The 12,887-nt window shown below is 33.9% G+C and overlaps 1 protein-coding gene and 1 non-coding gene across 3 annotated transcripts; one reads left to right on the forward strand and one right to left on the reverse strand.

Annotated features, from left to right (window-relative positions):
• Window positions 1-1,256: 1,256 nt before the first annotated feature.
• LOC118481303 (putative elongation factor TypA-like SVR3, chloroplastic) lies at window positions 1,257-10,095 on the reverse strand. 2 transcript variants are annotated; one of them, XM_035976718.1, is made up of 14 exons: window positions 9,747-10,095; window positions 8,279-8,385; window positions 7,242-7,445; window positions 6,231-6,407; window positions 5,210-5,362; window positions 5,014-5,103; window positions 4,679-4,813; window positions 3,798-3,914; window positions 3,538-3,689; window positions 3,355-3,439; window positions 3,170-3,264; window positions 2,620-2,785; window positions 1,599-1,794; window positions 1,257-1,505 (listed from the first exon to the last, which is right to left on the reverse strand). In XM_035976718.1, the coding sequence occupies exons 1-14, from the start codon at window positions 9,976-9,978 to the stop codon at window positions 1,372-1,374; spliced, it is 2,043 nt and encodes a 680-aa protein (XP_035832611.1). In that variant the 5' UTR covers window positions 9,979-10,095; the 3' UTR covers window positions 1,257-1,371. The 2 variants fall into 2 exon arrangements, 1 of the variants encoding a protein (XP_035832611.1); XR_004865344.1 differs by having other exon boundaries at window positions 1,284-1,505; window positions 2,580-2,785.
• An 848-nt stretch (window positions 10,096-10,943) lies between these two features.
• Window positions 10,944-11,014, forward strand: TRNAG-GCC. Its single transcript has one exon. It is a non-coding gene; the product is annotated as a tRNA-Gly (tRNA).
• Window positions 11,015-12,887: the final 1,873 nt, after the last annotated feature.

The following is a 12,887-nucleotide window of genomic DNA, read 5'->3' on the forward strand; positions in this document are numbered from 1 at the left end:
AGAGTTTAAACATTAAACAAAAATACCAATAATTAGTCAATGCCATGAGTGTTTACATTATGGACGTTTCACGTGGCCACTTCCTTGATTAATTTATGACATGATGAAACCAGTTACTTTTATCATAGCCAGGACACAATAGCTGGATATTTGTTAACAAAAGGGGCCATACGAGGTCTCGAAAGACCACCATAAGACAATATACCCACTTTATTGTAGTCGCTAGAGGGTTATAAAAATTATATATGAAAAATTTGGGTCCCCTTCTATCAATAAATCTAAAACTGAACTTCACATAACCCGTTCATCAAAAACACATTGCCAATTAAATTTTGTCAAATATATTTGCTCACATTAGAACACTTGACGAGTCACTATCAATTGCTAAACAATTTATTCCATGCCTAAATGCTTTTCTCACTTACAAGGAACATAAATTTTATGCTTTGAGCACCGGATTCCTCACTTACTTCAACTTGTAGTTGTAAGTTCCTCAACTCGATATAGAAACCCATGTCATATCATCAGCGGACCTTTCCAAAAAATTCAAGTTATGTTTGAGTCGTTAAACTCATGTGAGGATGGACACTCCACTACTAGTGAGCTTAGCCGACTAACATAACTTTAAATAAAGCAAACAAATTTTACAAACGTTTACTTTAAACACGTTGAATGAATTTAGCATACGCGTATACTTAAACACGCTATTCATATAAGTTTCGGTTCAAAAGAGTAAAACGTAGTAAATTAGATAAAAATGTCGAGCTTTACTCAACTAACTTCATACAACCGTAAAATATTACGATTAAATTACATGTAAGACGTACGTTTCATCTACGAATGAATCGTGTTTAATTTCGTTGCATCTAAGAAATCACAAGATAAAACTTTTTCTGAGCAATCATTAATCCTTGTATTTTATTTGTTTATAAAAACTTCACTTTGATATAAATTATAGGTGTATATATATATACACACACAGATAATCTCCTTAAAACCAATGACCAAAACCACTAAATTTTACTATATGAATAAAATAGATTTTATATAAATAAACAATGATTTATAAATTAACAAAGATACTTAAGTTATACCAAATATTAAAGTTATAAGTTTAAAGAGGTTTACCTTTCAAAAAAAATTAAAAAACAACTTTTTAAAAAAAATTGTAAACCCTTAACCTTAAATCCTAAACTTTGTGTCTCATGACACGTGCTGTAGAAAATTAACCGTTTTTCGCCTTTTCTAACATCAAGTATCTCCAAAAACGTCATTTATTTGCATGACTTTAATCGTATTGTATCGTTTTATAACAAATTAATAATCTATACCAACGCATACAATAATAGTTTATATAACCTCTACAAACATTCACCTCGCCTTTTTGTTCATTTTTGGATTCTTGCACATTCTTATACTCTTTGGAGTTACTTCCACCAGTTCATCTTCTTGGATATACTCTATACAATCATCAAGACTGTAATCCAATGGTGTGTCAAGAACAACTGCATACACCAATTCAATTCAAAATATATCAATAAAAAAAAAGTATTTAACTGAAATAGAAATTTACTTAATTTTGATAAACTGAACATTACCAGAAACTTCTTTATTCGAACGAACATTTGTAGCGGCTTTCTTTTTGCAAACATTAAGTGCCAGGTCACCGGGTCGTTGATGAATTCCGACAATCTGACCTTTATAAACTTCTACCCCGGGTTTTATAAATAACTGCCCTCTTTCTTGAGAACTAGCTAAAGCATAAGAAGTTGATGTTCCATCTTCAAATGCAACCTATAATGAAGTGATGACAAAGGTCAAAAAAGTAATTTTAATTCAAAAAGATTCTAAAAAATGAAAATTGCAATTTTCAAGGAATGGCGGAAGTATTCATTTTTTAGTAGAGGCGGGGATTTCGATCCATTTGCCTACAAACGGGTCGAATTGGATTACGGTTTATCGCCAACGGGTTGAAAGTCACATCTAAAGTGCATTAAAATGTATAAAACCACCCAACTTGCTTCATCTAAAGTGTTTATCGCCAACAAGTCGAGCAGCTCGCTAGCTGCTCGAGAAAAAGCTCGAAACAAGCCGAACCTTATCGAGCCCGAGCTGAGCATGAGCCTAAAATAAAGCTCATTTATTTATCGAGCCCGAGCTCGAGCCTTAGTGTAATATTAGTTTTTATTACTATTTAATAACATTCGTCCCTTATTTAAAGTTGTCTAGTAAACGAGCCGAGCCGAGCTTATTAAACTTGTTTACGAGCTAAGCCCGAACCTAAAAATAAGTTTGTTCGGTAAACAAGCCCGAGCTTCACTTATCGAGCTCGCGAGCCTAAACGAATCATTTATATTATTTTTATTTAACATATTAAATTTTAGATCATAATCGAGCCGAGCTTGGGTTCAGCTCGGCTCATTTGCACCCCTAAAAAGAGTGATATCTATATTAAAATTTGAGATTTTTATTAAAAAAGGTTAAAAAAAATATTGTATTAAAAAGGTAAGTCATTAGAACTCGGCCCAATCTGGCATGTTTTGACTTGAACTAAAAATTGCCCGTTTTGATATTGGCACCTCACCACCCGAACCGCCCCATTTTCCACCGCTATATTACCAGCGATCCGAGATCACGGGTCGACATGTCACCAGCCCATGGCCCGTAACTATCAAATATCGTGTTGAGAATTGCTGTTCCTCGAGAAGCGGTTAAAATTGCATTTCTCAGTCCAAGAAGCCCACGAGTTGGTATCTTGTATTTGAGTAGTGTTGTTCCTTCAGATCTAGAGAAAGAAAGAATAAATTTAGAAAACAGATGCCTGTAACAAAATTCTGAAAAATTGTGAAATTTCACAAGTCAATTGACAAAATATACAGAGGGCAATTTCGTCAAATGCCGTTATGTTAAAAAACAGTCGACTGAGTTCAAGAGAGAAAAGTCGTGAAAGTGTATTTTTCAAGGCAGAAAACACCCTAATCATTCTATCCATAAAAATATATTGTTATTATTAAGATAATAGTTTTTATTAAAATAAGTGTTTGTAAAAAGTATTAAAACTTCAGGCAAAAACTGTTTTGGGTCAACCCGCCCCGACATGCTTTGACCCACACAATTTTTTTGACCCGTAACTTTTTGCCATCTCTAGTAACAAGAGTAATGCACCTACCCGAGTCCTTGCATATCAAACATTTGACCACGTCTTTTACCGAGAAGTTCAACAACCGATCCCATATGTTCTTCAGGCACTTCCACAGTGGCAATCTAAAAGTAAATCATTAAACGAGTTTATATCCTACTTAACATACACATGCTACAAAAAAAAAAAAAAAAAAAAAAAAAAAAAATTAATACCTCATAAGGTTCAAGCAACTTGTCATCAACTTTCTTGTTGATTACTTTTGGGGGTCCCACCATGAACTCGTAGTTTTCCCTTCGCCTAAAATGTATGTCATTTGTAAATAAAAACAATACATATGGACATATATCGTTAAAAAAGGAAAGTAACGTAATTACATAAAAGTGTAGCAATCTTACATGTTCTCTATTAATATTGTAATGTGTAAAGTACCACGTCCGCTAACAAGGAACGTATCTGCAGTTTCACCGTCTTCAACTTTCATGGCCAAATTTCTTTCAATCTCACGGTACAGTCTATCTCGTAAATTTCTACTAGTTACGTACTTTCCCTGTTGAAGGTGAAAAAGTGTCTATATTAGGAAGATGTTGAGGGGTATTTTAGACATTTCACTGGCAGATGAACAGAAGCATTCGATATCGATTTTCATAGAGCGTACCTCACGACCAACAAATGGTGAAGTATTGATAGAGAAAGCCATTTTGACGGTTGGTTCTTCCACTCTAATGGCGGGTAACGCCTTCCCGTCGTTTTTATCGGCAATTGTTTCCCCAATCTAAGTAAAAGAAAGCAAATTAATCATTTCAAAATGATATTCCAATGATGCAATCTTTTATTAAAGAGTAAAATGTCATTTTCGTCCCTGAGGTTTGGCCAGTTTTGCGACTTTCGTCGAAAGGTTTGTTTTTCCGCACCTGGATCCAAAAGGTTTAAAATCTTGCCAATTTCATCCGGCTCGTTAACTCCATCCATTTTTCTTCGTTAAGTCAGGGGTATTTTCGTATTTTTTGTTAACGTAAAGGGCAATTCGGTTTTTTTCACTTTATGTACAAGCGAGTCCTTAAGTGAAAAAGATTGAATTGCCCTTTAAGTTAACAAAATAGACGAAAATACCACTTACTTAACGTAGAAAAACGGATGGAGTTAACGAGCCGGATGAAAATGGCAAGATTTCAAACCTTTTGGATCCAGGTGCGGAAAAACAAACTTTTGAACGAAAGTCGCAAAACTGGCCAAACCTCAGGGACGAAAACGACATTTTACTCTTCATTAAATAAGACAAAAAATAGGCCCTTAGATATTAAGCGACATTTAATTTGTTTCGTTCTCAAGCTATATTTTTTACCTGTTAGCCCATTAACGATAAAATATAACCCTAATCAACCCATGCATGACTAAATGGGTCGAATTTGCCACCTCTAAAAGCCCTTAATAATCTGGATCTATCCTATGTGAGTAGATTTGCTCAAATAGTTTGAAAACGACAATTAACAGGCGTTGATACGTTATTGTATATTTATTTGTAAAAACTATTGTTACCTGAATATCACCAATACCACATACTGCACAAATATCACCAGCCTCTACACGTTCTGCAGGAGCCCTATAAAATTTCTCAAACACAAATAATTCGCTCACTTTTCCAAATCTGCACGCATCACCCGGTGTGCATATCTGAGACATTGCCAAATAAACAGAAGAAATAAAAAAATTAATATTAAAATTGATAATTTATCAAATGATCTGAAACATAAAATGTTTATTTAGACATCAAAATGCAAATCCAAACACCCTAAATAGGTGTGCAAGAAAACATCAAAATAAAATAAACGAACACAATGAGGGGATCAAATTATTAATATTATTAAACTTACACGAACATCCATGCCTCTATTTAGAACACCGGCATGTAAACGTCCAATAGCTATCTTTCCTTTGTGTTCATCGTATTCGGTACTTGTTACCTGCAAAAACTCCAAAAAAAAATAGATGTTATAAACTAACCCGGTAATTATGTATGGATACAAGGGTAAATATAAAAAGTAGATAAATGTGAGAAATGAAACTAACAAGCATTTGAAGTGAACCATCTTTCTTGATTTTTGGCCCGGGTATGCATCTAATTATCGTCTCAAAAAGCGGTCCAAGATCGTTGGCTAAATTATCAGGAGAAAGTCCAGCCTTTCCACTTAAACCAATTGCATATACCGCTTGGAAATCACACTGCATTATAACGACGATCTTTACATGTTAGACGTATAGTCATAGGACTGCAAACAAACCAAACGTTCAGCGAATAGTTCGTGAAGCGTTCGGCAGGAAGTTCATTTGTGTTCGTTCATTTATTAAACAAATGAACACCAAGAAGAAATTTCGTTCGTTTAGTTAAATGAACGAACATTCGGTAACGTGTTCGTTTATGTTCGATTTTGTTCAATAGTTCGTTAGTGTTTTTAGTTTTTATATTTTATTTAAATACTTTAAAATCTGACAAATAAAATATCTAACAAGTGTCGGTGTATTATATATTCTGTTCATGAATGTTTGTTTATGTTCGCTTGTTTCCATTTGTGTTCATGAACATTAGTTTGTGTTCATCAACGTTCGTTTTCGTTCGTTGCCAAAAATTAACAAACGGACACGGACATGTTCATTTCCTTAAGTCCTTAAAACCGAACACGAACATAAAATCTCGTTCGGTACATGTTCTTGAACAGTTCGTGAACACATATTTTTTTAACAAACGAACACAAACAAGGTCTTGTTTGTGTTCGTTCGATTCGTTTGCAGCCCTATGTATAGATATAACTGCTACAAACACTGATGTCACAAAATAATAAATGGGTGTTTTTGGATTTTGGAATCTTGAGTTTTGACTTTGTAGTAGCAGTAATCAGTTTTTTTTCTTATCGTAAATTATGTTGGCCCACCAATTCATTTACCGTTTAGAAAACCGGATTACACAAGTCGCGTTTGGGTAACCCGTATTGTACCATGTAAAAGGTTAGAGCCCAACATCTTAACACGATTAGACAATCAGGTCGGGTTACCCGAACCCGACAGAAATTGCCATTCTAATATTAGGACATACCTGTTCATCAGATGCGTTTAGTTCAATGAAGAGTTCAAAGGTGGAGTTGATGACAAATTCGGGACGAGCAGATGGTCTATCAACCTTGTTCACAACAACAACAACCGCATGCCCGAATTCAAGAGCTTTTTTTAAAACAAATCTTGTTTGCGGCATTGGGCCCTCAACAGAATCTACCTGAAAACAAACAACACATTAGATATAAGTATGTATAAGCTTGTGTATGAATACGTTTCTAACAATGACGGGATTTGAGTTGTCAGATTTCATTATGGCAACAAAAAGAAAGTTATGGGAACCATGTATAGGGATTAAACCACTACTTGATGCATGGATTCAACTAGGGGTGAGCACAAAACGGAAAAAACCGAACCGAAACCGATTTAGATGAACCGAAAAAAACTGAACCGCACAAAAACCAAAGAAACAAACCGAACTACCCAAAAAATTATTTTCTTAATGTTTCTTATATATTGATTTAGGAATTATTATTTTTATTCTTGAATGTTGTATATTTATAGTAAGAACATTAACATTTTTATATATCTTTGAAATGATTTTTCCATTGCCTACAAAAAATAGCAAAATTGAACATAAAATTTATATAATTTTCAACGTATTATAACAGAATATGTCTTAATAAAAACTTTGGAGAAACATAAAAATAGATTAGAATGTTAGGTTTATGTGAATAATATTAATTAAAAAGGTTAAATATGTTAACTTAAATATAAACCTCTAAGAAAGATTCTTAAATCTTGGATTATGATTTTTATTTTTGAATCTTACGTAATTTTGTTTCAAAAACCGAAAAAACCAAAACCGTTATCAAAAACCGAAAACCGAACCGTCAACCGTGCACACCCCTAGATTCAACAGCCAATTTAAAAGTTATGGTAATGCAAACGAAAGATATCATACTCAAAGTTGCTATAATTAATGTAATAAATGCAAGAACGATTATTAAACATAATATGAAAAATGTAGAAAATCAGTGGCAAGAAAGAATACCACTAAAAGAATTCCTTCGACCATATTAAGAACACGTTCTACTTCACCTCCAAAGTCAGAATGGCCTGGAGTGTCAATAATATTCATTTTTGTATCTTTGTATGTAATTGATGTGTTTTTGCTAAGAATTGTTATTCCCCTCTCACGCTCTAAGTCGTTTGAGTCCATTATTCTTTCCTCTACAACTTGGTTATCACGAAACACCTGCAAAAAAGTAGCACTCTTTTAGTTCATTAACAAATATGTTTTAACAGTATGATTGCTTTCATATATATGATATATCCTTCTTAAGTGCATACCTATTCTAACATCAAAGTTACCCTTTCTAATTTTACTAAATACACGAATAAAAAAAATGCATCTCAGTGCAAACGTTTTCTTCGTTTACTCAGTAAAACATTGTTATCTTATTAGTAACTATTTTATTTGAGAAAATTACTTTTTGAGTCCCTGTGTTTTAGTGGTTTTAACCATTTGAATCCAAAATCAAAAAGTTTAACGCCCTGAGTCCCTAACCGCTCATTTTATAACGTTTTGAGTCCAATTTTTAACACTTCTACTTTTGATTTTGATTTTGGACTCAAGTGGTTAAAACCACTAAAACACAGGGACTCAAAACGTTATAAAATAAGCAGTTAGGGACTCGGAGCGTTAAACTTTTTGATTTTGGACTCAAGTGGTCAAAACCACTAAAACATAGGGACTCAAAAAGTAATTTACTCATTTTATTTTATGGAAAGAGTAAATATGATATTTTTAGTGTTTTGAAAGGTAAATATGATATTGTGAAGTTAGAAGGATACATGGAAGCTTATATTAAGAACTAAAGGGTCCAGTTTATCAATGTCATGTCACCATTATTGGCATATTGCTACAATCATGTCAAAACTGAATTCTCGTACTGATGTACAAAAAATAGATATATAATATTCCCGTTGCTAAATATCTACAGATATATGATATTTCTGTAAATAAATATCTTAGAAATACAGTTTTGATACCAAAAGTTACAATATAGAAGAGATGTGTATGCTTACTTTCGCTTGCTTCAACATGGCATCCACTAATGTTGTTTTTCCATGATCAACATGCGCAACAATTGCAATATTCCTTATGTCATTTCTCCTCACTAATGTGCTTTTCTCTAATAGTACACAACATGAAACTCCAAACTTATTAGCACAAGTGCACAATTTAACATAAGAAAAAAAAAGTTGGATAATAACACAAGATAACAAGGGGTAACTGTAATATATCAGTATAGTTTCACACATTTTCATCAAACAAACACACCATAAAACCAAAAGGGGCTCACATAAGACAACCTTCAAGTCGCAAAAACTTGCGTTTTTCTGTCAGACATTTGATCGAACATCTAGAGTGCCTAAATAGTAAAAGTAATATCAAGGGGTAACATTTAGACCGTGGGGTATGGTGGGGCTTGGGTTGGGCTTGGGTTGGGGCATTTGGTGACACGTGGAATGGGAGCCCCCCCACTGCCTGGTTACGTGTCCGCGGGGTATAGCGGGGCGTTGGTTGGGTTTGGGTTGGGTGCACCGCGTGGCAGAATGTTCAAAAAAAAATTACAAAAAAATTTATAAAAATCACACAACATTTATAAAAAAAAACCTACAACTTCATTAAATTAAAATTTTAAAAATTACATAATCCTAAAAATTACAAAAAAAAAACCTAGAGCGTTAAATAAATTTCAAAAAGGTCGATCTTGTCGAACGCCTTTCGCTCCTTGCCTCGAAACTCTATGTTCGCCACCGCCACCCGGTCCTCGTGGCTTAACTCGCCACCCGGCTGGGGTAGCGGGTTCGTGGGATGTTTGGGATGGACCACACGGTGGGGTTTGGGGTTATTTATAGGGGATGTTGGGGTTGGGGTGACCGGTTGGGGTGACCGCTTGGCCAAGCCAAACGGTTTGAATTTAAAATTCAAACTTTTCATATGCCCCGCTATGACATGGCGGGGTCAGCCAATGAAACCAAGCCAGCTAGGATGTCAAGACCGCCCCACGCCCGGCTTGAAACCCAAGCCCCAAGGGCCACGCCCCAACCCAAGCCCACCCGGGGTGGTGGCTTGGGCGTTTTCCCCCAACCCACGCCAAAACCCCCGCCCCATACCCCACGGTCTTAAGGGAAAATTTCATCTATCTCAGTACAGTTTCACACATTTTCATCATAAAACACACCATAAAACCAAAAGGGTCCCACAAAAGACAACCTTCTAGTCACAAAACTTGTGTTTTTTCTGTCAGGCATTTGATCGAACACCTAGAGTACATGGATACTAAAAGTAGTAACAAGGGGTAACATTTAAGGGAAAAGTTCCTCTATCTCAGTACAATTTCACACATTTTCATCATAAAACACACAATAAAACCAAAAGGGACCCACAAACGACAACCTTCTAGCCACAAAACTTGTGTTTTTCTGTCAGGCATTTGATCGAACACCTAGAGTACATAAATACTAAACGTAATAAAAAAAACCATACCTGCAGCAATTTCAGTAGCCTCAGCTTGAGAAATCGAGCACTTAACAAAATTCTGAAGTGGGTTTCTTCTGAAATTTGAAAAAGATGGAGACTTGATACCAAACGAATAAGAAGATAAGGTACGATTAACAGAGAGTTGGGTTCTGATAAAGGGTGAAGAAAACAAGAAACCCTTTTGATTAGGGTTTAAGGTTGGAGTGATGGAGTTGTTAATTCCAGCAGCCATTCCCATTGTTGGTTAACTCCCTCACTGGTTCACAGTTCACAGAAGAAGCTATGAACAGAGAGGGAGTAAAATGGGATTGAATGATGGATATGGTGGGGGTGGGTATTCAATTCATGTTGTATAGAGATAAGTTGGAAAGAATGTATGGCTTGCAACAAGATTTGAAGATGGGTCATGTGGGTTAGGCCCATTACATGATATGGGCTAGAAAGTTTCTTACTTTTGTTGTTTTCATATCGTAGTTTTGTTTTTAGTTTGCATGTCATCAAGACATCAATCTTTAGGTTGATTATAAACTGCTAAAACTATCTGATGTATTTTTATTTGTGTTAACAACATAAATTATAACCCGGACACACTTAAGACTGTGTAACTCGAACACGAAGTGTTTAACCCATTTATGTAAACATGTTAAATGGATTGTCGGGTAGTAATCAAGCTGTAAACGTGTTAATATGGTGGTTTGGTTATAATTAAACGGGTCGAAAAAGGGTTGACATTTTAACCGACTTAATTAAATGGGTTAAAAGGAAAGCTTAAACAACCAATTTAAATAAATAGGTCAGCCTGAATACAAAAAATTTATATGCTTATTTTTGTTTCATGTTTTGGGTCTTATAAGATTTCCCACTGTAGACTAAACTGGCTATTTGGTTTACTTGTTTTGTGATTTATACAATTCGGTCCATGATATATGGGTTAAAAAGTTAGATTTAACCGTTTGGTTGACAATTTAGAAGTTGAAACTAAACTCGTCATCTTAACTTTATTGCTTATCTATTATTATTTTTAGAATGTAAAATTACATGTATGTATAATAACTATGAAACACTTTTGTCAAAAATGAAAAATTAATATTAGCTCAGTTTAAAAAAACAAAAATAAGTTTCAAACCGTATATCAATTGAAAAACCATTAACGTAATCGAACTAAACAATATTTATAGTTGTTGCCGGGAAACATAACATGTAGCACCAGTGGTCTAGTGGTAGAATAGTACCCTGCCACGGTACAGACCCGGGTTCGATTCCCGGCTGGTGCATATTTTTTTAAAATAATTTTTTTGTCCTTCACATCAATCTGGAACTTTTTGTTGGCATAATGTTTGTTATCTTGAGTTGGACGAGAGTGGGGATGATGACGGCTCTGTTACTTATATACATTTTTTATATTAATAATAGCAAATATTATTTTATTATTTATTTATATTTATAATAACTAATATACATCTATGTTAATAAATTAGTCACTCTGGTTTACAACATTTTATATGATGATGATGATGATGTTTTTAGAGTAACAGGTTTTGATGGAAATGTTTTTCTTTGATTCATCATTTTATCAGTACTTTTGATACGAGTGAGTTTTTATTCTATTTGTTTATGTGTTCATATTTCTAAAATTAAACAAAATTATTACATTTATATAAAGGGCATGTTTGGCTTAGCTTATTTTCAACTTTTGCAAAAGGACTTTTGCCCAAATAAGTCAGGAAATCCTGACTTTTGGCAAATCCAAAGGACTTTTGCCCTTCAAAAGGAAAGCCAAACACTTTTCAAAAGTCCTTTTGCCCTTCAAAAGTCCTTTTACCCTCAAAATAAGGAACCCCAAACACCCTCAAATAATATGGTAGCTTAGATTTACGAGTCTATTAAAACTCAATATATGAAGTTCGGACTCATTATTGAATGCACTTTAGTTCAGGCTTGAGTTTGGCTTCAACTACTTTTAAAAGGGGCTCAATCCAAACTTTTAGGGAACCAAAATCGATCAACTCACGAGCGGCTTGGCTTATTTGATCCTTAGACGAGTTGAAACATATATATTTATAAATATGGATCTTTCTTGTTTATGGTCGTTGATAACCTTAAAAACTTGAATCGAGCTAAGTCGAGCTACTCTTGAGTCATCAAAGATTGATTTGCTAAAAGTTTGAATCGAACCTAGTTTAAACGAACTCAAGCCTAAAATGAAGTACATTTAATAAATTAGCTCAAACTTCATATATTGAGCCGAGTCACTCGTAAGCTACTCAATATTAGTTTGCTAAAAGCTTGAATTCAACCTATTTTAAACGAGCCCGAACCCAAATTAAAGTGTGAATTGAAGCACATTCGATAAACTAGCCGGACTTCATACATAAAGTTGAGCCACTCATAAGCTACTCCAAACTAATTCGCTAAAAACTCGAATCGAGTCAAATTTAAACGAGCTTGAGCTTAAAATGAAACATATACACAAAATGATTCATGATAATAAAACCATCAACAATGATAGATCTCACTACAAATTTGAAAATCTTGAAATCCAAAAGATTCATGCAATAACTATTAACTAGTAAACATGTTCGTCTTCATCAAACATATTGTATCGTTATCAAACTTTATTTTATTTACTTTAAAATAACATAATGGCCAACATATATGTCATATACTCATATACACCACTAAGAGAAACATATAAGTCGGTAAGATGTCCCTCAACACTAGGATGATATATGATTTGAATATGATGTTAAAAGGTCTACAACTAAATAAACTTTATCATATAGGACAGGCAAGATGACACTTAAACTTATTTGGAGAAAACTTAAGTAATATAAACTTATTTGGAGAAAACTTAAGTAATATGATATGAATTATGAAGGGTCACTTTTGCTTAAGTATAAAGATTTAAAAAAAGGATAATATATATTAAAAAAAAACAAGTAAATGAAACCTATCATTTGTGTTAATATATGGTGTTTAGTGATCCCATTATCTATAAAAGTATTTACCAATGTTACCTTCTTTTTTTTTTTTTAATCTTTTATCGTAGTATAATTGATCTTAGTATATAATAGATTCATAAACTTTTTAGTTGCGTTTTCATTAGGTTTAAAATAAGGTTCGTTATATAAAAAATGATGGTCAGTC

The sequence above is a fragment of the Helianthus annuus genome, chromosome 1 (assembly GCF_002127325.2).
Source record: "Helianthus annuus cultivar XRQ/B chromosome 1, HanXRQr2.0-SUNRISE, whole genome shotgun sequence".
NCBI lineage: Eukaryota > Viridiplantae > Streptophyta > Magnoliopsida > Asterales > Asteraceae > Helianthus > Helianthus annuus.

Bases quoted from the DNA above. Each gene is read 5' to 3' on its own strand.
- LOC118481303 (XM_035976718.1), bottom strand. From the start codon at position 9,978: ATGGGAATGGCTGCTGGAATTAACAACTCCATCACTCCAACCTTAAAC. The intron at 8,386-9,746 runs GTATGGTTTTTT...GTGTACTATTAG, and splicing joins GGCTACTGAAATTGCTGCAG to AGAAAAGCACATTAGTGAGG. The intron at 2,786-3,169 runs GTAGGTGCATTA...TTCTTTCTCTAG, and splicing joins TTTGATATGCAAGGACTCGG to ATCTGAAGGAACAACACTAC.